The 27,748-nt window shown below is 41.1% G+C and overlaps 1 protein-coding gene across 1 annotated transcript in view; it reads left to right on the forward strand.

The window, feature by feature from the left end:
• NELL1 (neural EGFL like 1) overlaps positions 1–27,748 on the forward strand; it is a 534,303-nt gene that overhangs the window by 425,028 nt on the left and 81,527 nt on the right. The window contains exon 16 of the mRNA XM_066619143.1: positions 19,594–19,689. Coding sequence (XP_066475240.1) covers positions 19,594–19,689 — 96 coding nt within the window. The remainder of the gene's footprint in view (positions 1–19,593; positions 19,690–27,748) is intronic.

Here is a 27,748-nt window from a genome sequence, read left to right on the forward strand (position 1 = left end):
TGAAAGAAGGACCACTCCGGGATAACCAGTTCTGTACATCACTTTGTACAAGGATTGTTGGTGTCAGTTCATCCCTGTCAGTTACCACTACAAAGTAAGCTCAACATGAACTTCTTCTGAAGGGGAGCCAGTTACTAACCCAGTCTCCTGTCAAATTAAAGAGTTAATTAGCTCACAAATATTTCAGATATTTTGGTCACACTTCATTACCCAGCATCTGTAGGCTGGTTTTAATGAACCCAACTGTCTGCACTAGTTGCACCTTCAGATGGAACTGCCAGTGTGGGCTTCCAACTTCACCTTCTGTTTTAAAAAGACGTATTCACCATGTCAGCTGGGAAGGGAACATAATACTTCATTTATGTTCAAATGTGTTTACAGCTGTCCCATTCTAGAGGTCAGAGCACAAAATTTTTCAACATATACGTATTTATGTTTAACTTATATTAAATGCAAATAAAAACCAAGGCAACAGCATATTGAAGCCATTTTAAAGTCTTTCTAAGCCTCACTAGACTGTGGCCAAATATGATTTTGTGTCCCCAGCATACTAGATGATCATCTGAGGGCTTCTTTATTTATTATGGTCTTATGATTTGACTGCTCCAAAATGTTCAGCCAAAATCTATAAAATGTCATGCGATACACAAAAGCGGTTTTCATCACCAGTTTGTTTCTTTCTCTTGCTCTTTTACTCTCAAAATTACCTCTCCTCCCAGGCTAGGGTAAAAGTATTATATAAGTTCCATTGAAAGGTGTTGATACCACCTTTTTCTTTTATTTTGTCTCATTTTATGTTCCTGACATCTATAGTATAATGCTCCATCCACCTGAAGAACTAAACTTCACTTTATGCTCATGCTAAAATAAGTTTGTTATCATTTTTTTCAGTTGCTACAAGACTCTTTGTTGTGTTTACTTGGAACAATGAACTTACTGGCCAATGGAGATCATGAATCCACATTACAGATTTAACTGGAGCAAGACAATGTAGTTGTCCGTAAACCTATTATTCATTTAGAGAGGCAATATGTATTATGAATGTTTATCTTTGGGACAATGTATGCCATGTAGGTAAGTAGGCAGGACAGTCTTCCATAACCACTGTCAGATGATTAATACTAGTAGCTGTTTAAAAAAGAAAATTCAATTTCTGTTAGGGAAAAGCATTGTAGTTGTGTTCTTAATGACTTGCAAAGACTGACCTTCTGTAAGTAGCATGCTGATATAAATTTCACACCTATCCAAAGTGTTACTTTATGAGCAAAAACCTGGTTTGGTCTTGAGCATTTCCCCTTTATTACATCTCAGCAGGGCTGATTTGGCCTCTGAAACTATAATCCACTTCAGCCAGAAATTGAACTGAACATTATTGATTCTTTTGTTCTTCCCAGAATTCATAGTAGCTATTCTCAAACATGAACCACTGGTGTCTCATTTGAAATTCTCTGTGGCTAGAGTTAGTACATGGAGCTGACACTGAATATTTTGCAGTCCTTATTACTTTACTCCTTGTTGAGGAAAGTTTGACAAATATGCCGAGCCATTTGTCCCTTTAACATACGTGGTCAAGTAAGATTCTGAATGGGCAAGGAAAGAAAAAAATACAGAACTCAGACACAACAATAAGGATAATTGCAAATGTTATGCATTTATTCCTGTAATGAAGAATGCAATTTTACACTGAAGTACAGACTGTTCTGCTGTGAAGAAGCAGGGGATATATGTTCAGATAATATAATCACGGACATCCAAAACTTGCTCAATATCAAAGGTTACTGTACTATCTTCTCCAGAGCACTTTAATTTCTTCAGAAGGCAACACTGACTATCACAACTCCATGTGTTGTGTCTCTTCATTCAGAAATGAAGTGTCTCTTCATAAGTTCAGTGTCTCTTACATAAGAAATATGTATATGTGGTTCCACATCAATGCTTCCATTTAGAGGAAGTTTCTTATAATTAAGTTTTATGACGTTTTCCAAGGCCCTTCGGATTCTGGTTTGTACTGTATGTATATGACAAAAAATAAGAACTAGAGACCTCAATTTGGTCTGCTGTATTCTTGTATTGGTTTTGCTTGTGGAAGCTTGCCTTTGTTTCTTGATATTTGCAATTTCTTTTTACTGCATACTGACAAGACTCAGTGATTGGAATGAGGGCTGGGTCAGCATAGCTGTTCCTGAGTTCAGAGCTTCTCTTTAATGTTTGCCTTTGCAGTCATATTTTTTTTTAAACTCTGTTTTATTTTAGAACTCTGTTTTTAATTCAGACAGCGTGAATGAGAGTGAGGCACAAAGGCCTCTGGGTTGCTCCGTGAGACCAAGTTATCAGGCAGAGGTTGTTTTGACAGTTGTATGTTTTTAAAATGTTATGGGATAGTTTCACCTGATTGCATAAAGCAGGTCCATGTAAATTATGTTCCACCAAGCTAAACAGAGCCTGTCAGCTATGAATGTCAACGCCGAGGGTAAGGCAAAACAGTTGTTTTGACTATCTTCTCCCACTCCCTTGGCTACAGGAAGGGAAGTGATACAGCTGGGCTCTCCAATACAAAAATTCTACTGTACTGCCCAGCTTCCACCCATCTGGGTGTCCAGGTCAGCAATCCAAATTCAAAATCACAGCGCCCTCCATGTCCAGTCCTGACCCTCACAAAGGATTGAAGGCCAAGTGATGAGGCTGGCCACCCTTACACTTGTGGCACCTAGAGAGGCAACCCACTACCATGGGTGAACCTAGGGAACTCCTTGTAAACAACCCACAAGTGGCTGAATGTTGTGGAATATTTCAGAGGCAAGGCTTATATTTTATGTTGCTTTTTCCATTTCTTAAATGGAAGCCCAGTCTTTCAGACATGCAAGCTTGTATCTATGAAAACTCTTGACACTGATATATAAGCCCTTAAGGAAAAGTTTCCTTTGTTTTAAAATTGTCGCACTGATCCACAATGATGGCATGTACATGTGAATGCACAGCCAGTTGTTTTTTTAAAGTCCCACAGTGCAAAAGGATGTGACCAATTTTGGAACAGATAGAGGGATAAGATAGAGGGATTAAGATGACCCAAAAATCTGATTATTACCATCTCCAATAATGTTTACATACCTACTGACAAAATAATAGATTGGCTTTTCCAGAAAGAAGTGATATGCCAAGTGTTAAGTGGGCTATGATAAACTAGCTTACTTTAGTACTCAGAACCACCTGACCTCCAATATGTTTGCCTTCCGTGCAGATATTTGCATTCAAGATCTGCAGTTTCTTGCAGTCAAGCTTTCATTCAAGTTCAACAGTTTCATGAGTAGAATACAAGCATATTTGCAAGTCTTTGTCACATTTACCTCCTTCGTAAAGTTGATGCTGTGGTAAAATTAAACGAAGACACTGCTAAATACAGCTGGTGCTCTATAAGCAGAAATGTATTCCTGGTTGCCATAGGAAATCCTTTCCTATTTTGATGATTGTTGAAGTATATGGAAGGTGAAGTCCTATCTGTGCATATGTGGTTTAGTTCATTGTCAGTGTTATATTCCTGGCTGTCAACACAACTGAGACTACTTCAAGTGTGTGGAAGGTATTCAGTAAAGTAACACAAAAGGCTACATTATAATTTCAGATATGGATACACAATCATTTAGTGTGCACTAGAGGTTATTTCTTTGTGTGTGTGTTTCTGCTAAAATGTTATACATTCACAGGCAATATGTGATATATAAATTATGCAGTATTGATGTGAGCATAAATCAAGGTCAAATAGTTGTCCGTTCCTAAGGTTTCTCACTAATACAGTGCTGTATTAGTCTAGAAGTCTGATTGTGTTGATTTTCTTGATAGCCTGCCCTAACCTACCACACCAGGTGTGATGAAGAATTTGCCCTGGTATAGTTGGAAATCAGGAAAATTAGCACAATAGTCTGGAAGTCTAATGTTGGGAAAAGGATCACAGCTCAGTGGTAGAACACATACTTTGCATGCAGAAGGTCTGAGGACAATGCCTGCATAGTCAGGCAGAAGAAGGTTTGTTGAGTACGCAGAAGGCACGGCTGCTCCAGAGACCCAAAGTCAGGCAGATACTCCTGGGAAATAACGAGGCACAGACACAGCAGTGCTTCGCCACCAGATGTCCTTTTACTGAAGTAAGTACAATATATACAGTGCTAAGGCAGCACAGCAAAGCAAACAGCAAAGATAGCACTTTCCACAATCTCCAATCACCAACTCCAACGACATAGCTTCCCACAGACACTCCACATAACATCTCCCACACAGCAGCTTGCACAAGCTCCAATATATACTGGCACTGACCAATGGGAAGCGGGCTACAATCTGGTGACAGTTTGACTCATAGTCTTGTGACTTGGTATTGCAGGGTATTGCATCATCCCTGCTGTGCCCTGTTGCATCAGCCAATCCCATGATGCAGTAGGACTACACTGCATGTATTCAAGCCAAGACACCAGGGCCTAGCCTTGCCCTATCCAGCCTGTAAATTCATATAGGCCTGGGGCATATATCACAACAAGGTTTCTGCCTGAGTCCTTGAACACCGGCTACCAATGAGTGTATTAATCCTGTTCTTCAGTGTTCTTCAATCTATGAGTCAAGACACCTGTGGGTTCGTAAAGCCTTGTTTCAGGGGTCATGGCAACTTTTCAAAGCCTGTGCAAGTGTGGACTTGGATCTAATCCAGTAGTGGCACTCCTTATCAAAATTGAGTTCTGGATATAATCCTGTACAGCAGGGGTCTCCGAACTTTTCAGCTGAAGGGCCGCATCAAATATCTGGCATGGTGTCGAGGGCCGGGAAAAAAAATGAAATATAAAATTTAAATAAACACATTAGAGATGGAACTTAGATGAATGACTGAAATGAATGAATGAATGAATGAATGAATGAATGAATGGGCTAATGTCCAGGATTTCTTCAAGCACCAACACAGACCAAGAAATAAAGCACACACACTTAAATGGACACCCCTTCCCAACCCCACAAGCACAACTCTGGCTGTGTTTGGTCAACTGGGCCAGAGCTTCTCAGGGGATCAGAGACTGGCCGCAGGCTGGATAGAGGCTCTCTGCGGACCACATTTGGCCCCCGCGCCGGGGTTTGGAGACCCCTGCTGTACAGCATCTTCTCGCTGGTGTATACAATACTGGTGTATACAATACTGACCTAGATGGACCAGTGGTCTGACTTGTTACAAAACAACTTGCTATGTTCATAATTATATCTTATGGATCTACTCATTGGTTGTTGGCATTAAAAAGGCTGTTGTTCCTGCCAAAAGGGAGAGGCTGCCACACATCCTGGCTGTGTTCTCCTTACTGCTGGAGCTGAATATAAGACACACTTGTGTGTTGGGAATCCAGAGAACACTGACCACCAGTTGTGTGCCTGCCATATACCTCCCTGGGGCAAATGCCCCAGGTGCTGGCTGCTAGGACCCTGTGGAAGCCTCTCTGATGCTCCTGACGGGGGTAGAAACTGTGCTTCCGGTTTGCCGGAAGCACAATTTATAGTGCCAGGGAACCTCACAAAGGTTTCCTCAGCTTGGGAGGAAGTTGTGCAAGGCTCCATGAGCCTCTGGTGAGTCGGGGAGGTGGATTTCTGCGTGGGGGGGTGGCCATAGCCCGTGGGGGGCGCCATCATGGAGTGTTGCCCCAGGCATGGGGCTGCGGAGGTCCACGGCTGCTGACCACTGTTCCCAAGGTATCCCAAGGTAACAGATAAAAGTAGAGGAAAAGCCCCAGAGTCTTCTGAGACTCTTTCCTTCAGCCTTGAACTGACCTCTGTTTGGTATAAACAGGCACAGGCTTTTAAATGATTTCCCCAGCTGTCTTTACATAATTGCTTGTGTAAACAAAGTCTCTGTGTACATTTCCAACCACTTAACAAATAAATGTTCCTTTCCCAAGATTCTTTTTGGTGTTGAGATGCCCATGCACTATATAGAAGCAATTACCAGTTTCCCATAAAATTATGTTTTATTGAAATGTTGGTTATATCTTGTAAGCACTGAGGCTGTTCAGCAGTCATACTGTTTAATAAAACATGATTATTTGAGGATGCCATGAAGATTTCATTAGGCAATAATACAGTAAATATTTCAGAGAGAATGTTGTCTCTAAGTGGGCATCTGTGTTGTTTAGGAGCAAAATTCTACATCATCAAAGTGGTGTAGCATTTAATGGAAGTGATTTTAGGACTGTAATATAACTCCTTCATATAAATCCTGGCATTTTTTTATTGTAATGTAATTTTAATGTTTATATTAATCTTAATTTAATGGATCATACATATGTTTGAGGTGAGATCTATAAATAAAGTTACATGAAAGATAATTTCTTTATCATTCTGTTATAGGGTCTATAGTACAGACATTTATATAGCAAGAACATGTGTGTTACTTTATTAATCAGCATAAATCCATGTGCATGTTTTTAAAAAAAATATTTGAAAGTGAAATACATATATAGGATATCCCAGGAGAACTTTGGTGGGATTCACATTTCATGTGCTTTTATTTGGGGTATAGGTACATTCAACAGCAGTTCTGTGTGCTCTTACCTGGAAGTAAATTGCATTAAGTACAGTCAGACTCACTTTTGAGTAAATGTTCATATACTTTATTGCAGTGGTTCTCAAATTTTATAGCCCAGGATCTACTTTTTAGACCAGAAGTGACATCATCAAGCAGGACAAATTTTTAACAACCCTAGGCTGCAATCCTATCCACACTTACCCAGGAGTAAGTCCCATTGACTATCATTGTTAAAAGCATATATTGTAGCCTGTTCAAAGTACAGATATTCCCAGATGTAATCACATACCATGTTAGCATCAAGTCTAATATACTAAAAATAAAATATTGAAATGAATGATCCACCTGAAATTGGCTCGTGACCCACCTAGTGGTCCCGACTCACAAGTTTGAGAAACAGTGCTGTGTTACTCTTGTTTACACAGGGATCCCCCAATGAGCACATGATACAGAGACTTGGATTGATAACTTTTATTAAATTCAAACATCAATAACCTGCAGCGGGGAAAACCTAGCTAAGAGGGAACCCCCACAATCATGATGGCTGCCAGTCATTTGGGGGAAACAGCCTGGTCATCTGCATCCCCCAGACCCCATAGATGTGACATACTGACTCAAAGTGTCACCCAATCAGGGACTGGATTATCTTATCACGGCCAACCCTAAAGAGCCGAGGCAGCTGGCTAGCACCAACCCACACAGGCAAAGCCTTGAGTTGGCCTTTGCTCAGACCAGCCAAGGGGCTCGCCAGCCAGCCTTACCAACCTTGACAAGTGTTGTCAGAGTAGTCCTGGCTCACCCCTTCACCATACTAAGCTCAGCATGCATGCGACCCCCATTCTTGGTTACACTGCCAGCATGCCGCCTGCCTAACCCAGGACAACTGCATCAACTAACATTTTCTGACCAGCCCAGCCCAGATGCCAGTCTGGGGTAGGCAAAAAACTGCTAACCAAAGGCCAATCAGGTTAACAGCAAAAAATTCCTACCTGGCCCTGAAAACAGCAGTCAGCTAATCTCAGACTGTACATTTGGGGGGGGGGGGGCTCGAAGATCCAGGCACGGACTGAAGCTGGGCACCTGAAATGGCTCTAGCAAAAGCCATGCCATGCCACGCCCACCTGTCACCCGGTGGGAACCAATGGACTCCCAGGATTTTCCTGTCTCTGCCCTGCACGCCCTGAGGGAGCCATGCAAAGGGTGCCAGGGCTCTGTGCACCCCAGTGCAAATTTCTGTGTTTATGCTTTGTTATAGGTAGCAATGTATATGCAGTGGATCATGCATGTATACTACCTTAACGCTGGTACAGCTGGAAGGAAAAGCAATAAATGAATGAAACATAAGTGCAAGAGAGAGAGAGAGAGAGAGAGAAGCATTATAAAATAAATTTATCACAGTATATACTTTATTGTGGTGTTTTCCTTTATCGTTTCAATTAATTTTATTTATGTTTATATACATTTTAGCAAATTCATGTAATATGCTGTTCATAAGAACCATAAAACAACCTAGACATTAACAGCATAATTTCAGCTGTGTGATTTGCCCACAAGCAAAACCTGTGCAAGATCACCAATATTTACATATTTTATCTCCTTATGTACTTAGAGAATTTATGCAATAAAATATGCTCAGAAATTTGCCTGCTTCCTCGTATTTGGGAGAAGGAGATTGAGACAGATAAAAGAAATGATATTAATCAGAGATACCTTCTGACTCTGGAAATTAGCTCCCTTGTTGGAATCTGAGTAATTAGTTCATATTGCTGTAGAAAAGTAAATTATCTATGATTCCGATAATTCTTAGTAGGACGTTTCTATGTCTGGAAAGAAATTGTCGCTAAGCAAATGTCCTTGAGTTTGGAAGAATTCAGCAGATGAACTACTTCTTGTGCAGTGGGCACAGCTCTGTAGTTGCAACACTCTGACACACAAGAAAAACCAACATACAGTTGCAACAAACTAAGGGCCTGACCCTGAGAGGGCACAAAGATGCCAAGTTTTCTTTGATTCCTGCATCAAGGCTGACAACCGCAAATACAAAGCACTAAAGAGCATGTAGCTTCCAGACAACTCCCAGAAAGTGAAACGTTTGGCCTCTGGAATGTGTAATATATATGGCTCAAAGGTCAGTTCCTTGCCTGTTGGGTCTCTAAGGGTGCAATCCTGTCCACACTTACCTGGAAGTAAGCCCCATTGATTACAGTGGGATTTACTTCTGAGTAGATATGGATAGGATTGGGCTCTAAGTCATATACTAACTAGACAACCGTCTAGAGATTTGTTTCTTGAAGGCAAAGTGGCACGAGACAAAAAACATTATTTTATTCTTAAAACAAGCAGAGTAAAATGCCATTTAATTTTATAGTGGTTCCCAGACTTTTTAACACTGGGAACAAATTTTTATGACGACACTCTATTGGAACCCACCTAGATTTATGTGACTTTAAAAATAAAAAAAAAGAAGACCTAGAAAGATTTATTTATTTACAAGTAATAATAACCAGAAAAAGATGTTCCAACATTTATCTCCCTATATTTGCACATGCTTGCATACTGCAGGAGCTCAGCTCTTTGCAGGACATTAGCAGCTGCCCAATTTTTGAATAGCCTCAGTCAGGCTTGAAGCAATGACTTATCTGGTTTTTCATCACCTGCGTTTTCATTGGATGCTTGGCTTGGCTTGGCTGCTATGGGACCCACCAAAAATTGGGGAACAGTGGGGAACCACTGGTATAACATATGTATTAAATGTTATTAAGCAATGTATTAAGTATGACTCCCTAAAGAGTTAAGTAACTACCTTTATATAAGAGCATTCTTAATGTTTGTTTCTCTGGGTATAGGATGTGAATGACAGCATGATGCTTTGGATTGCGCCAACATACAGGAATATGAGATGAGTGTCATGATATGGTTAAACTGTCCCTTCAAATACTCACTAGTGAAGATTCTACGATGATCTCTCCATATTGCACTAGCCTAGCCTATAATTGTAAGCAGGGGTTTCACTATTCAGAAGCAACAACGCAAAAGATAAATTTTATTCAGTTAAAGCTTTTTGTATACCTTTCTTCGGTTGACAAGGTTCCCAGCGTGTCTTAAGTAAAATCAAACAATGGAAGATTTATTAGAATTAGAAAAAGGTGGTGGAGAAGATACACTTTTTTTTTTTTTGCTTCTTTTATCCTCAAAAAGCAGTTGGCATTTCTGTAGTGAGGGGGGAGCACAGCTCAAACCCAATGACAAAATAAGCCTTCCAAAATGTAAGTGTATAGGCTGGCAAAAGACCCACAGTAGATCACAGACAATGGGGGGGGGGGGGTGAAGACCACATATGACAACCAGCTCTTCCCACCCTAAAAAGCAGATGGGTAGAGACCAAAGTTGCTGATAAAGAAGGCCAGTGGGGCTAGCTAAATAGCTTCGGATATTATCGGAATGTGGTTCAAATATTATTGGAATATTCGGAAAGGATTGGATATTATGGCATGCGGTTCTTTCCTCTCTTGCTAAGTCTGGGATAGACCACATGCCCCCTGGTGGGAGGCCCTCACTAAGGCACTTCAGGTTTGTGGCATTGATTGCACAATTACTACCCCATCTCTTCATGGTGATTTGGAAAGAAAAGAGTTCAGAGAGAGTTGCTGCTTTAGAATGCAGTTCTGAGATACCCTGCTCTGTTCTTCCAATGTCAGTGTGGGATTATCTACCCTGCAGGGAATGTGTGAGTGTCATGTTATCTCAGACCAAATCTTATCCAACTTTCCAGCCCTGGTGTAGCAGTGACAATGGCGTGTGCACTGCATCCTATGTGTGTGTGTGTGTGGGGGGGTAATTATGGAGGCCACCACAAGGTAAGGGAACATTTGTTCCCCTGCCTTGGGGCTGCATTGCAGCTGCACAGCACTGGAAAGTTGAATAGGATTGGGCCCTCACATAGTTACAGCAGCCCAGGAGGCCTGTGCTGTAACCAGATGCAAGACTGGGGCCAGAATTGGCTCAGCTGGAGGCAAACTTACCCTTATCCCTGGGTAAGCCACCACAGCCTTAATGTGTCTCCTCAGACCTGCGCCACCTCAGGAGGTGATGCAAGTCCAAGGAGAACAGAGTGGCTTGGAGCAGTGTGGGGAATGCTTTGCCCACCCGCCCCCTGGAATGCCCTGCACCCACTCTCCCCTGTCCCAAAATGCCTCCTTCCAGCCTCCTCCCCGACCTCCCCAGACCCCTGTGTCAGCCAAACTTGGCCAATGCAACCTTCCCCCCCACGTTGACGCAGAGGCTGGATGCAGCCTCCGTGGCTGGCACGTGTTCCTGCACCGGCCCAGCTGACACAAGAGGAGGCATAAATGTGCTTCATGACATGTTTACAACTCTCCTTGGCTGGTGCAAGGGACTTGCACCAGCCTAACTGATAGTTAGAATTGCGCCCTTAGTTTCTCTTTCAATCTCTTAGTTTCTGCTTTCAATCTTGTCTGCCTTCAAATTCTCAGCCTTCAGTGTCTTCCCCACCACCACACCTTTGCTTCATATCCTCCTATTTTCTGTGGGTATTATCCTCCTTGTGGTTTATTCTATTGAACTTCATTGATCCATGTACTTTATATGGGCAGGAGGTCTGGTCTAGAGGGTAGAGCCTCCGTCTGCCTGAAGATAACATCCACAAGGTCGCCAGTTCGAGGCCACCGGCACCGTGCGACCTTGGAGCAGCTGACAAGCTGAAGCCGAGCTATTCCATCTGCTCTGAGCGTGGGAGGATGGAGGCCAGAATGTGAAACCAGATCAGAAAGAAACACCTGAATGTAGTGGTTCTTGAAAGAAAGAACCTTCTTTCAATTGTAAAAATCCCTATTTAATAAGGGATTTAAATAAGCCTGCCTATGTAAACCGCCTTGAATAAAGTCTTGAATAAAGACCAAGAAAGTCGGTATATAAATACCTGTTGTTGTTGTTGTTGTTGTTATACTGATGCCAGGGGAACAGCTGGCCATTGCTGTCTTAGGTTTGTCAGAATCTGACTATGGAAGTGATGTACCTAGCTAATCACTGTGTTTAATCCCTTGATGCAATATAGAGGACTGAAAGAGTATTGTGCAACAAGTCAGAGAGATTCTCCTAATTGTTAGGAAAAGAATGGATAAACTGATATTGTTGCTAATGAAATTGTTTGTATATATAAACCTTAGCAGTCTAAAGGGGTGTTTGCAGACAGTCTTGAAACTTCTCTCTATTGAAGCTACACCATTGTAGCTCCCCACTGTGTGGTGGAATGGTGGGGGGGAGAGGATCGTGGCCTTTAAAATACCCCTAAAATGTTTGGGATCTCTGCATTTGCAACTCCTCAAATTTCAAAATTCCTCTGCAGCATCTTTGCGAAAGATGTTGTTCAGCTGAAGGAAAGTGGCAGATTGGGGCCCTTTTGAATTTTTGTTTCCCAGGCAACCAGTATAGGATTAATTGTTCCTGTAGGAATAGTAAAGTTTTGCCTGCTGCTATATAATTTCCTTGAAGCTTACTTCTCTCATCCCAGGTCCACCAAGATGTGGAGAGTAGTCACCCAAATGTTTATCAGAAATAACAAAGGAAGAGTGTTACCTTACCAGGCAAAAGTATTTTAGTTTTGTCTTTCTCAGGGGCTGCCTCAAATGAAAACAAGTTCATTCTTTGAGAACTGTATTTCATATCTGAAACATTGATACTACTTTTCCATTCTAATGGGAGTCATAAAAGGATCAAATAGATTCTTTTGTTTTCTGAACATAAAATATCAACAAACTTTTTCAGCCACTGCAGATTTTTGTGCTAAACAATGAGGTTTTCTGGAACTCTGACCCAATTCAAATTAGTGGCAGGTGTGCACTCACTTTTATTCTTGAGCTGTTAACAGTGATTCTGGGAGTGGTGTTTTGACAATTAGATTGCTGTAGCCTATCTTGCTTAGCCCCAGCCTCCCCCCCCCAGCTTTCCATAAGTGGAGTAGAGCTGCTTTTATACTCAGCCATTTTTTCAGATCTGTATTCCTGACTTTTCCACTTACCTCACACCATTTTGCCTGAGTTTTGCTTTCCATGATTATAGACAAATGCTGTACCTGGGAAGAGATCCTTTCCAAGATTAGGCAATCATTGCCATGCTCCTGGACATTCTGAAAGGGGATTTCTGACCCTCCGGTAGGGGTCCTGCATATCCAGATTCTGCAGGGCTTACAACCTCTTTTGGGGGCTCTGAGTATCCACAAATTCACCAGAGATTTAACTCAAATCCTGATGCCTAATAGAATGCCACCCTTGTCTGTTACTAATAAGTTGGCATCTTACACGTTGTTAATCAAAGTGGGAAGTGCAAAGAATTAATGAATTATCAGTCCATAAAACTAAAAAGCCAACTTCTTCAGTGTTGGGTGATGGCTGCAGCTTTTATAGATTCTGGTGGATTGGTTTAATTTCCTATTTTTTAATTTATATTGTGAACTGTCATGAGTTTCTCCTCTCACAGGAGAATTTTTTAAAATGTATTTTGCCTAATATATAATGAATGACTCTTTTCCTTAGTAGTCAAGTACTCCAGGTCTGCCTTTTATTCACTCAGTGTTAATGGTATATTTCTTCATAATCTGCGGTGTTTCTATATCTTTAAGCTTCTAGAAGTCTTTCATTTAATTTTACTACCAGCTGTACCTGCCAAAATTTCATGCATCTACACTGCCGTTAAAAGCATGGAAATCCTGTCATCTTTTGCATCTGGTCTCTCTATTTATAGCAAGAAATGTTTCTGTATCCAAGCTACGCAAAGGTTTGGTACATCCGCAGTCTATGAACTAGGAGGCAGAAGAAGGAACAACAAATATTACCCCCAATCTTAAGAGGTACTTGAAGGAAAGGCAGATGGCTGTAATATGAAGTTTTACTCACCATCAGTTAATACCCATTGAAAAACATGATGGTGTTTTTCTTTTTTTCCTGAATTGCAGTCTCAAGAAATTACTTTTAGAGTTGTAGTTCTGTCTTGTTGAATTGTTTGGTATCCCTGTGGATTTTATTCTGATAGGTTTCACATTTAATTCTCTCGATAAAGCATGTTATTGCAAATTCAATAAGTACCATTCTAACAAGGCATTTCTACCTGTAAACAGGCACCAGGATAAAATGTATTAATGGAGGAGTATTAACAGTACATGCCTCTGCAGGGATTTATCAAGTTTACAAGTAGCTTTCTCAGATTACTGGGAACCTGCTACAAAGGACACAAAATACTGAATTATTATGTTATTTCCTTAAAAAAATCTGTGATGCTGGAGGGTTTGAAACACAGCAGAAGTCTTTTGATGCAAATGGCTGAGCCTCATCCTATTGTTTGTTCCCCACCAATGCAGCAACACCAAAATGGCTACTGCTACATCCTGTAGTGGGGAGGGCAGTCCAGGAGGTCTCCTCTGGGTAAGGAGACAATCTTCCCCTTCTCCAGGAAAACATTTCTGCAGTGCGGGGGAGGAGGGTTAATCTGACCTGTTCTAGCTAAATAGCTGGCATAGGTCTGCATGGACAAGGTCTGCACATCCTACCACCTTCACTGCTCCAGTCCACTCTTCCCCACTCTGTCACCACTTTGTTTCACCCTCTACTGCCCCCTCCTTCACCCCCTACTGCCTCCCCTGCCATCTTACCAGGATTAGTGGGTGACTCTGGATCTACTGATGCCTGTGGGAAGGCTTTGACCTTCTCACCAGCATCCTCGGCAGTGTACTGATAGCGTGCTGCCAGAGTGCCTTTTACGACTGACATTGGCTGCTTTATGGCATTCAGTGTCAGCAGAAGAGGTACAATGACAATGGCCGGTAAGTATTGGATTGGGTCATAAGAAGTATAAGTACAGGCTAATTCACAAGTGATTTAAAGCTCCAGTTGATGCTAACACATTTTCCCCCCTGCAAATTAATTGTGGAGTTAGTGAGCTGATTTCTGCATGTCCCCAATGCCAGCAGAAGGGTGGCTTTTATGGAAACAGAATTAGCTAGCTTGCATGAAGCACTGTAAATACTTCAAGAAAAGACTCTATAAGGGCATTTTTGCATCCAAGGCTACTGGAGGATTTATGACTTGACAAGTTCAGTTTTTCTACAAACTGCAAAAGGTTATAATGCAAGGTTGATACAATGGCATGGCATCATAATGATACAACAGCCCATAATCCCAAAGCACTGCCAGCATCTTCAATAATAACACAGCAGTATCATGTCAAATTACTGTACCTTCATAGTAGTCACACCCTCAGTGGTGTCATTGTTATTTGAGATTATACAATCAGGGGCTATAATGCATTTAGAACAGGAAAAGAACAGGAAAAAAGTTAGGAGATGTCTATAAACAGAGGAATTCTACTCAAAGCTTCAGATCCAAACTTAACTGTTTTTATTACATTATAAGGCCGTAGTTCTCAAACTGTGAGCCACAGAATCCTTGGAAAAACCCACCACCCTATTCAATATATAAGATTGTAGCCCTAATGGGGAGTGGCAGCCAATGACCCAGCAGGTAAAGGAAACCGCTGATAGAAAACATTTGGGAACCACTGTTACAAAGAAATCCACAATGCAAAACACGGCAATGCTTATTTAGGGCCACCCAAAAGTAACAAACAGCTTTCATGTCCTGCAGAATTCTTCATCAGCCAAGTGGTAAGCAAATGGATGAGTGAAAGGAAGCATGTTGCAGTAGCCTGAACAGCAGGCAGACTTCAGATGGTCTGCACCTTTCAGAGACTGATCCACGCCTGCAAGAAAAACTCTTAAACACCGTTTTTTAGACTTTACAAACTGCAGGGTGCTGGGGCAGCATTCCTCCTTAGCCCCTTCCCTGCTCCTTCTGCTTTCTGTCTGACTGATTCTGCAGGGCTCAAAAGTAATATGCATTTTTTTAACTCAAAACAGATAAATACATAAAAGCTCTCTGATGCTTTATTTTTGCTTGGCCCTAAGAAAAGCATTGCCCTACTTTGAATTCTGGACTTTTCTTTTTAACAAAATACAGCCACCTGTGATATTACAGTATCAGATTCAGCACTCCTTTACCACTCTTTACTTTCTATAGTACAAACATAAATCTTCAAGAATGTAAAGGCTTGTTCAGTAATTGTTATTGGCTCTAATAAGATTTCTGTTCATAGGCATGATGGCAAATCTGTATTTGGGTAGTCTTTCTGATTTCACTGAATACAGTACTTCTGTCTTAAAGTAATGCATTATGTGCCAGGGATGCATTCATATTGCTTTGATAAAGAGATTGACAATTCCCCTTCCTTCCTTCCTTTGTACATTGCAATTGCTCTCACTAACAGTTGTGCTGAGAATACTAATTCCCTCCATACCACACTGCATTTTCATGTTAATTCAATATAATTTCTGCATAGTGATCTCTCTGAGGATAATAAAGATTTAGTTGTTTCAACTTGAGTTTTGTTAAGTACTAAGCAATTTAATTTTCCTGCAAAAGGAAAAATTTGAACTAAATTAGCTGTCACGTAGGGAAGATTCAGTAATATTACTCAGTGTTAAATATAGCTTTCTTCTTCAGCGTACTGGACTATGTTCCTTGGTCATATGTAGATTATTTTTCACATTTTCAATTTTCAAATGGATTTATTCACAATTACAACCCAAACCAACAGGGCCACCTGCACTGGTCTGTGGCATGCTGCCCTGGCGATGGCCATCATGAAAGTGCAGGAAAGCACCTTGTAGTGGCCAAGCAGAGGCGGGCGCTGATGTAGAGGGCAGCGCAGGTGGGTGCTGGACCTTTGCACTGGTTGGAAAGATTCTTGTGCCAAAGGTGGTAGGTTCACTGCTAAGGACTGCAGAGATGTTCTGGGGTGGGGGGAGGGTGGGAAGGTGGTAAAATGGGACAAGAGGAAGGGTGGTGATGAAGCAGGGGTGGGTGAACCAGGCCCAGATGGTGGCATTTCATGGTGGCCAAGCAATAGCAGGTGCCAATGCAAAGGCCTGCGCCAGCACCTCTTACACCTGTGGAAGAGGCATCAGGCTCTGAGGATGGAATGTTCTGTGCCAAGCAGTGCTGAGGAAGAAGGGGGAGGGGGAAGGGCAGGGAGGGAGTGTAATGGGCAGGGGAGAGTGGCGACAGGGTAGGGATGGGTGGACCAGGCCCAGGAGGGGGTGGGGAAATTGGCAGAAGCTCCTGCTGGATCCTATCCTGGGCCCCATCTGCAAACATAGAGCTGCACATGCCTGTGGCAGCAATTTTGCTGGTTCAGGACTGAGTAGCCCCATAGCCCACCTCAGTAAAAACACTAAAAGTAATTAAAACAATGTGGATGCACTTAAAAATATAAAAGCAGCAACAACATAAAAGTTTAAAAAACAGCAACAAAAGAATTTTGTGTATTAGTTAAAAAGGAGGCTCTAAGAGTCTGTCCCTCCTCAGACACCAAGTGGAATAGCTATCCTGTGGGTGAAGATGTGCTTCAAAGCACTACACAAAAGACCCTGCTATGCATACTGCCTGTAGTGTATCCGAAGCACTGCAAAGATATCTGAAAAGTAGCTTCCCTTTCTCTCAGCTTGCTGGTACTTATTTGCTGATGCAAATAATCATAGTGACTTGTAGACATTGCCTACAATATCACCATGGTGTCTGCTGTTATTGAAAGAGATATTTCTGTTTGTTCCAACTTTGATTTCTGGCTGAATGATCATGTTGAACAAGTGGAAGATGAATGATGCCTCCAGTACTTCTATTATAGACTTAACTCTATCCATTCGCATACCCAAATAGCCTCCTCTCTTGTGCCCTCATGAGTGGCAGGGAGAGAAGCCCTCTCCCATATGGGTTTGCCTTATGTTATCTATTTGCAATACAGAATACTTGCTCAATGAGTTTTTTTTAAAAAAGGTTGGGTTTTTTTGGTCAGGCCTACCATTATCTATAAGTCTTTATTTTTGGCCTACGCTTGTATAGCAGCTTACAAGAGACATATAAGATGTATCACTGGAACAAAGACCAATTAAGGAGGAAGAGGAAGCTGTAGTAGCATTTGTTCTGCTTGCCTGTGAGCAGTTTCAAATTACAATTAAAGATATTTTCCCTTGATTCTTTGGTACATTACACAGTAAATCTGATGCACCTTTGCTGCCTCATGGCCCTTTAAGCCCTTTTCACTTCCATTTGCAGCTCTCTTTGCCAGCACTCCATCTGTGATTGCAGCCTGCAGGATGGCTTGGTGGCTCTGCTGTTAACTGAGAGGCAGAAGCTACTCTTTAAATATTAATTGTAGTTTCCCTTCTGTAGTCCACTGGGTGCCTTGAGAATGGCAGTAGAGAGAACATGATTTACATTGCTTATGGAACTACAGCATTCTGGCAGCTCTGCCAAGCAATTCACAAAATTTCCAGTGACATCCATGGGGGCAAAAAGGGATATAAACTTAACTCGTCTCCTTCTGTAATATCTCTGTACATGTATAATAAGTTTTGATTCAAAGACTACATGTCTTGCCATTTCCTCAAGGCTACACTCCATGCTCTGCTCATAACATTTGTGTAATGGAATTGTGTGCAATTACTCATCTTATAACTTTTCACATGAACTAACGAGCCCATATGATTCAGAGGTTATTCAGCGCTTATTCAGCGGTTACCACAGCTGTACAGAATCCAGCTACACATGCAAAACAGGTATCATTCCTGCTCCCTTCATCTTTCTACCTCAATTTTCTGTCTTGATTAAACAACTGCTGGTCAAACATGTAAATGTTCTAGAGCAAATATATGGTGTGATTGCCGCCTAATAAATTCTCTTTGCATTTGTATATGAATTAATAGTTTCTCATAGTTTTGTTTTGATGTGAATTGTCCAGTGGAGTTCCTGACTTGCCTTGAACAGATCCACTTCATGCCACAATAGAAGCAGTTTTTTGGAAGAAGCAGTCTTTCTTTATGGGAAAAGTTTGAAATATAAGTTGAAAGCTTATATTAATTATTAACTTATTAATATAAGTTAACTGTATGGAGTTAATCTTGCAGTTTTCTAGATTGTGATCCATGACTGCATAATTACCTGGAACATTTCTACTAAACTATTACTCCACGGGTGGTCAAATATTACAACTGTGGCTTCAGTCATAAACATGAGACACAAGTTAGAACAATTCAGAGCCCAATCCTGGCTTCGTGCCACCGAGCACTGTTGCAAACGTGCCATAAGGCACGTTTGCGAGCCTCTCCGCTGGGCTCCCCCACCCATGCTAGCCCAGCGCTGGCCGGTGCTGTGCTAGCGCAGGGTGGTCATGCAGCTTCCGCGGCTCGGCGGTCTCCTGAACTGCTGAGCCATGGCACGGTAAGCAGGGACAGAGACAGGGCGAGGGGTAGGCGTGACGCGGAGGTGTGACACGGGGAGAAGGGCGGGCTGGAGGCGTGCTGGGGGAGGGAGGAAGGCGAGTCCACGGAGCTCTGTTCCACAGGATCCAAGCCACTCGTGAAGGGCTTAGCGCCCTACACGAGCACCTTTACTTTACTGTCAACCTTTTGGTCGGTGGTAAAGTGAGTAGTCCCATTGCAGAGCTGCTTCCCTTACCTGGGGGAAGGGGACGAAAGTCCCCTTCTCCCAAGGCGCCTCCCGTGGTAGCCCAGGGCACGCAGGGTCCGGCAGCAGCCGTTCTTGGTGCCACTGAGCCTGGATTGGGCCACCCAGCTGCTAGCTCTTCATAGCCCACCATAGCTTCTAAAGGTTACCAAGAGCCCCTAGTTGCAAACGTCTCCTTGCATTTACTGTGACTAGGCTTAACTCCATTAAATGTTCTCTATTTTTCCTTAATTATTTAAAAAAAACTGTTGGCAGTTTTCTTTGAGACTTTCAGGTTTCCCTCATAGTGGTTATCTGCATTTGTCTGGCTTTTAACAAATCTTAAGAAAGTTCAGCGATTTTGGCATAATGATTTTTTTGTCTTCACTACTGTTTCACACTTGCATGGAAATGTGGAATGTATATATATATATATATATACATACATATGACATAAATGCTTTTGTTTTACTTTTTCAGCATTTTGTGAAGATGGGTGCAGGTATGGCGGGACATGTATTGCCCCTAATAAGTGTGTTTGCCCTTCTGGATTCACAGGAAGTCATTGTGAGAAAGGTAACATTCCAAACTCTAGCACTGACTTACTTTGACTTGCAAATTGTAGTAATGCTTTTATATTCTTTGACTATTAATATATGCATTGATTTTGTTGTTCTGTAATTGACTGGAAAAAACTTGGAATCATTCCTATATCTATCATAGCACAAGTAAGTTTGTAGTGGTTATCAGCCATGCTTAATTCCCATTGTGGGAACTGTTATTTCATTAGTTCAGAATTCAGTATCCTGGATTTTTCTTATGTCTGATTAAATTTGCATAACTTAAAAAAAATTAGCAGCTGGGTAAATACATTCTTGCAAACACTGATTAGAGAACACGTCAGACATCTGATGCTAGTAAGAGAAAAAGTTAGATGTGGTTGAATGCACAACATCTTTCAAGAACGCAGAGAACTGTGGGTTCAAAGACTGTAAGGACCTGTAGTGAAACCTCATGTTGGCTCCACCACAACATTAAAGAAAATTTCTGTTTTAGCTACAGAGGAGGAGAGGATGGTGTAACTGTTACACAGTTGGTCTTTCATTTTGTGCACAGGTCTCAATAATATACATTTGGCTTTGAAAAAATAGGTCATGTACATGCTTATTGCATGTAGAAAAATCAGCAATATGGTGCATGTAAAATGACAAAATGCATGCACTGGCTCTCCACTTCAGTGGGAATCTGTTTCCCAACTGCTCTTTCAGGGTTTGTTTGTTTTTCTAAATTCATGTACAGATGTTGTTCAGAAAACAGACACGTTAGATAGTCTCCCTATGAACATTCTGTGGGTATCTGATAACACAGGATGGTAATACACACAACTCCATGGATATAAAAGTGCTAGTTTCATGTGCAATTGTTGCAATATCTCTGCAGAGAAAATGGAATATCTTTTCTAAGTAAATTCTTACCATTTACAGGTATAGGTAAATGAGCAGGTAGAAAAAACGAGATTTTTTTATATATATGGATTGTTCATTTAAGCAAAACTTGGCATTCCCAGAACTCTTTTTCTAGCTTGGTGTTAGGCCAAAAAAAAACAAAAAAAAAAAGTGAGGAGGAAATAGGCATATTGTAGGACAATCCCAACAGCCTGCATTTTAAGAGTCTTAACAGATTTTATAATGAATTACGCGGACAAAATGTAAAGGGAAAAGGAGACTGTGGTCTGAAAACATTTTATAAATGCCCATTGGTTGCCTCTGTGTTCGAGGGAACCGTATTTGATTAAGGGCCCAATCCTATGCAGTGCATGCCGGCTCACTGCTGGTGCGCACTGTCGCAAATGTGCTGTAAGGCATGTTTGCAGCCCTCAGCACTGGCTGGCACTGGGCTAGCGCCACTGGATCACCAAGCTCCACTGCTCAGCGATCACATGGAAGACTGGGCAGTGGAGAGGTAGGGGGGCGCATGGGGGGAGGTGAAGAGGCAGCGTTCCAGGGTGGGTGGAGATGGAAGTAGGGTGAGGAGAGGTTGGGGAGGTGGTGTTCCAGTGGGAGGGGCAGGAAGGAGGTGGGTGTGGAGATTTGCTCCACTGGATCCTGAGCCACCTTGTTGGGCCGCCCACCCAACCGACAGAGAGGCTCGTAATTCTGTGCCGATTCTAGGGTCACCGTAGAATTGGTTAGCCTTACTGCATGGCTACTCACCTTTCCTGGGGGAAGGGGATGAAAGTTCCCTTCTCCTGAGGAGGCAGCAACGGCTGCCTGGGGTGCACTGGATGCAGTGACAGCCATTTTCAGCACTGCTGCAGCCTGTGCGCCAGACAGCTCAGAATTGGGCTGCCCTGCAGCAATCCTATCTAAATTTTCCTGGGAGTAAGCTCCACTGACTATAATGGGACTTACTTCTGAGTAGACAGGAAAAGGATTGAGCTCTGTGAACTCAGTGCTGTCCAACTTTCCAGCACTGATTCAGCCAAGCCAACAAATCATGAGCTATCGGAGCAGTCATGGAGGCCTCCTCAAGGCAAAGAAGCATTTGTTTCCTTACATTGGGGCTGCACTGCAGCTACATTGGCACTGGAAAGTTGGATAGGATAGGATTGGTGATCAAAGAATGCAGACTTAACTTAAGCACACTATCATTTACACTTCTACTTGTTTTTATGGTACATCTCAGGTAGAATCAGTTAGGTTTGTACCAAGTTAAAAACAGATGCCTCTTTACACTGTAACATATATGGGGCCATGCTTTTCATGACCAGGCAGCTGTGGAATTACAGAATAAAATAAAATCCCTAAATCATTTTTGGGAGTGCATCTACTTATCAGTTGTTCAGAGAACAGTAACATGAATGGGTGAATATACAATGAATTATCTGTTTCAGTGTCATCTTGTGTTTACTACAATACGAACGAAGATGTCTTTCAACTGACCCAGGGCTAGCCTTTATCCATTATTTGTAAGGGTAGAAGACATTCTATTGGCTGGACTTGAAATGACCTCAATCTGCTTTAGCATCTAGAAAAGTGTAAGATAAGCTGGTGACAGTCAAAACTCATCACCAAAAAAGCAAGGGGTTTTATTTTCTGCCGTGAATCATCTGTAACGATATTGTTACAAAAAGTAACAAGATCGGACTCAGTGGGAATTTAGTGATCAAGGAACACTCAGGATTTATGTCAGTGCCAGATACAAAGTGAAGATGATATTGGAGTTTTAAGTCAGTTGTGAAAATGAATAATGCAGCATCCTGTTAAGAAGGATTTAACACTGATAACACCTTTCCCAGCTAAGACGGGCATTAATGAAACATTGCAGTGCAGCTGTAGGCCTGCCTTAGTACACAACAACTGAAGCACATTTGCAAAACAAGAGGTGCTGTGCTGTGAGGTGACTTTTACCTGCTGAGACATCTGGTGCTTCCAGGCATTTTCATAGGACCATGACCATACTAGAATTGAGTGTTCTTTTTCTTATCAGATTTATTTAATGCTTGCATTACTCCTCTGTTAACAAGAAGTTAGACTGTGGCTAGAATCAAAACACAAGCAGTGTTGTATATATGGGCATGGGAACACACACACACACACACACACACACACTGTTCATTGAGTTTCCCATCCTGCTCTGGTTGCTCTTGCACCTAAAAAGGCAGCTTCTTGGGGTCGCTAACCCAGGATCATCTCAAGGCAGTAACAATGCCACACCAGGCGTTTAAGAGGGTTAAAAGATCCCTGAGATAAACCATTTTGTTTTATTTTTCATGAATTTTTCCCACACCTGATCACAGCTTTTATTTTCTCAATTTGCCAAAGCTTCAGTGCCTTTTTTTAAAAAAAACTATTGCTTTATTCTTCATGAAGCAGCCCTTATCCATCAGGGATCCAGCCATGAAATAATGTTGTCATGGTGCTTCAGATAATCCAATTTTGCTACATAAGTACATCAGCGAGGACAAACAAAGCCAGTTGCTTTGCCCTGGTGGGAGGCAATCTATCTGATGTTCCCTGTTTTGCCATACTGAGTTCTAGCATTTGCAGAGCAGTTGAACAGGAAACATTGATCCATAATCTCATACTCTTTAGTGACCCCAAACAGATGAAGTCACTTAACATGGTACCCAAAGCAGCTTATAATAAACACAAACAATAAAATAATATTTTAAAACTGCATATAATTCCAAACAGTAGAACAGTAGTGAGGCAGAAATAATAATAAAAAACTAGTACAGTATTAAAAGCATGTAAAATAGAGCATCCATAGCTATATAGAATGAAAACATCATCAATAACCAGGATAAGATGGGGCCAGTCATGCTTTTCTAGGGAGGAAAATGTTTGTGAAAATCAGCCTCCGCCTCATTGTTTTGATTCACATGTAAAGTTTGTTGATAACTCTGGTCTCGCTTATTTTGTAATCATATCTGCATTGGCCATATGTGAAATTTAGCATTTGAAAAGATGTTCATGTTCAGTCTTCTAATGCTCATGGAAAGGTTTTTGCTCAATTGTACTTCCGTATTGTTGATGTGTGACCATTATAATGGGGTTGGTTGGTTGACTTCTATGACAATTGTTCACGTTTATTTATTTATTTGTTTGTTTGTTTGTTTGTTTGTTTGTTTTTAAATGCCATGTGTATGTATAGAGCAGTAATTTTCAACCTTTTTAATCTCATGGCACAGTGAAAAGATACTAAAATTGTCAAGGCATACCATTAGTTTTTTGACAATTGACAAGGCATGCCATGCTGTTGATGGGGAACTCACATCCCCCATTGACCCTACCAATAAATGGCCCTCCCCCAAACTCCCACGGCACACCTGCAGACCATTTGCAACATATCAGTGTGCCATGGCATAGTGGTTGAAAATGACTGGTATAGAGCAATTAAAGTGCTTCAGCCACATAGGGTAGTGGGTTGTGATGTATCCCCGAAGTAAAGGCAAATGGTTTGTGGTAGGTCAGGATATTTATATAGAAGAAAGTAAATCTAAATGTGTAGTATAGTAAAACTTAAAAACCAATTTCACTCTTTAAAAATAGCTAACAACAAAAAACACTATCATGCTAGATGGGTGGGAAAAAAACCTTCAGTGTACAATAAAAGCATTATGCTGGAAAATGTATTAACATGCATGCTCCTTTTCACATTTAATGAATAACGGAGGCCAATGTTGGATGACCATCCGCATAAAAGATCAATGGGATTAGAGAGCTTGCATATGAAAATAAATTTAAATCCTTATTAACACAAGTGCAGGTTAGGCAAAAGTCAGAGCCTACTGGAATCCCTTGAAGGTTGGCTTCAATGTGTTTCAAAATGCAACAAACAAATGATTTCTCAAATTTGGAAATATCAAACATGAAATTGCTCTTTTCTGCTGCAATAAGTGCAAAAGGAATTGAGGTCATTTCATAGCCATCTTAGGGCCCAATCCTATACAACTTTCCAGCCCTGGTGGAGCCACAATGCAGCCTTGAGGTAAAGGAATAAATATTTCCATACCTTGAGGAGGTCTCTGTGACTGTTCCACCACCACGGGATACAGCACACGCCCCATTGGCATGGCTGCACCAGCACTGGAAAATTGGATAGGATTTGGCCCTTAGTGTTTAGTGTAAGTTAAATGTATTAAACACTGTTATCTTACTGCAAGGAAGTAAGCATTAAATGGGATTTCAGGATTTTTTTTTCCAGAACTGCAAAATCTCTCTAGACCTTGATCTTCACTGGAACAGAGAGCTCTCTAAATATAGCAATCATTTTTCCTTTTGAAAATGGAGTATCTAATTTAGTAACTTGAGCAGTCAAATATCTAGATTTCTCTACTACTTAAGAAGTGTAACATCTGAAGTATTCCTTTCAGCATGAAATATCTATTAAATGGATCAGACATCGCAGTGTATAACATAAATGGAGGGGCTTCACGTGAAAGAATAAAATTCCTTTTCTTATTTGATCTTTCTGAGGAGCCCATCTCTATATGCTGCCAGCCTAGTCTTTGTGCACTTTGGGAATGATACTCATCCATCTTTCGAATGAGACATAAAATGGAGGCCCTGAACACTTGTGGTCATTAAAGATCCAGTGGAACGTAGATCCAATTCCAGCTTTGGTAATTACTTTGTCTGTCTTCCCTCACAATTTCAGTATTCACTTTTCCTCTTAAACTGTAGTACGCTGCTGCTGGCACAGAATGATAGAAACAATTTCACCCCAGAGCTAGCTGCATTTCAGTCACCAGTGAATGATTGGTTCCTATTCTGAATTTGCCTACAATGCCTTAATGAGAAAGAAGCTCCAATGAACTTCTTGAGAAACATTCTCATTAATCTTAAAATGCCTTGATGGGGGGGGGGGGTCCAAATGATTGCAATGCCACGTCAGAATACGTCAGAATGGGCTACATCAGAATGCCAGATGCAAGGGAGGGCGCCAGGATGCAGGTCATATCTTGTGTGCTCCCTGACGCATTTGGTGGGCCACTGTGAGATACAGGAAGCTGGACTAGATGGGTCCATGGCCTGATCCAGCAGGGCTGTTCTTATGCCAATTATTCTTTGCCATTATTATTTGGTGGTAAAAATATTTTAATATATGTGGTACTGTAATAATGTTCACAGATATTCATATAAAACAGCTGCAAAAATGCAATTGGAAAAATGAGTTTCCAAATCTAATTTTGACTTTTGTTTTAAAAAAAATTAAGATCTCACCTTCCAGAGAAATTATTTGTTACATCTTTCTTTTATAAATAAACTTTAGTATCAAACCAAAGCCTTACATATTATCTATTCATTCCTTCATACAAGGAATTTGTTTTCTGTAGTCAATGCCCTGCTTAAAGAATTTTTTAAGTCCTTGTGACTTCCCCCTGAGCTACCTCATTTGATGCTTTGTGCCACTGCCAAAGATACCCCAAACCCCTGCAGCAACTTTTGGAGTACTTCAAGGGCTATAGAAATAAAAGATGGGAAAGGGCATGATCCCTTGAGCAGCTGTCCAAGTGTAACCTTCAGATGCTACACACAGTTTCAGGCAGATCAGTCATAAAACTGCTGTACAATGCATTTCAAAATCCTCCATAGATACTGAAATCTCAAAGCTCTGTCCAAATCTGGAATACTAGAAACAAGAGGAACTTCTGAATTTGCAGACTGGACACCCCAGCACACCACTGCCTTTATATATTATTAACAGTATCCATGTTGTTATTTTTTTTTTAAACCTTGTTTGTCTAAGAATTTTCTCATTCACAGCAATCTTAGAAGAACCCCTTGGCTTCCTGTACCTATTCAAAAATGAGTAACACCTCAGTGTTTCTGATGAAAGAATAAGTCAAAAAATCTAATTAAATAATACCATGCTTCTCTCTTATCTTTATGCGTTTTCAGTCATTTTTAATCTATAATTTCTGTGACTGACCATGCCCACTAATGATCCAGACATGAACTGCTTAGACAAAAAGCTGTTTAGCTGTTTTTTTTATTGTTTATCTGCATATTTATCCCACACTATCTCATGGGTGCCTAGGAAGTTACAATATAAAGAAATACACAACATTTAGTCTAACTATACTACTGATTGAGTCCAGACAGATTGTCTGGAAATCCAAAATGCTCCAAAATTCAAAACTTTTTGAGCACTGACTTAAAGTGGAAAATTTCACACTTAACCTCAGATGATGGGTCACAGTCAAAGTGCAGGCGCACAACAGATTTATTCAGCATCCCCAAGGAGAAAAAAAAACAAAACTACTTCAGTCTATGTGTATAAAGTGAATATGAAATGTAAATGAACTTTGTGTTTAGATTTGGTCCATCGCCAAGATCTGTTGTTGGCAACCTTCAGTCTTGAAAGACTATGGTATCGCGCTCTGAATGGTGGTTCTGGAACAGCGTCTAGTGTGGCTGAAAAGGCCAATTCAGGAGTGACAATCCCTTCCACACTGGGAGCAAAGACTTGGTAGTAAATAATTATTTAAGTTCAGTCACTGAAACTGCTGTTATTCTTCCCTCTCAGCCTTCTAGTATGATAACTTCTTCCTCACCTTGCTATAATTACCTATTATTTTTTTTATAAATTTTCAAAATACAATATTGCTAAAATACATTGGCAGTGTACATTGTACAGTGTACAATGGCAATGGGGAGGACTGAGTACGGAGGAGAGGGGATTAGTAACAGCTGCCTTAGTTTCCTTCCATCCGGAAGTGTCAGGCTGCAGTTTATTTGCGTAACTCTATGGAATTTAGCACACGGGTTTTTTTGTTAATCGCACCGAGTCATGGAATGGAACTAATGCGGATAAATAGTCCCCACCTGTATGTATATAGGATTGCAACCTTAATTATCTTTATTTCCAGTGGGATGAAGGAATTCTGACAATCCTTTATTAGATAGAACTCTTTATGGTTCTTGTCCAAGATTTTTAACCACTGATCATAAGACTATTCTTATTTATAAAAGTGGATTGTATAGTACAAAGGGCAATATAATGTTCCATCTGGTTTACTGTTGATATGAAAACAGTGGTTTACCAAAGGCAGTCAGCAGAAACGTTGTTCCCAGATGTAGGAATTGAACAACTTTAATTTGTTGATGTGTAGCTGTAAATGAGTAAC

Source organism: Tiliqua scincoides, chromosome 1, assembly GCF_035046505.1.
Source record: "Tiliqua scincoides isolate rTilSci1 chromosome 1, rTilSci1.hap2, whole genome shotgun sequence".
Classification (NCBI taxonomy): domain Eukaryota; kingdom Metazoa; phylum Chordata; class Lepidosauria; order Squamata; family Scincidae; genus Tiliqua; species Tiliqua scincoides.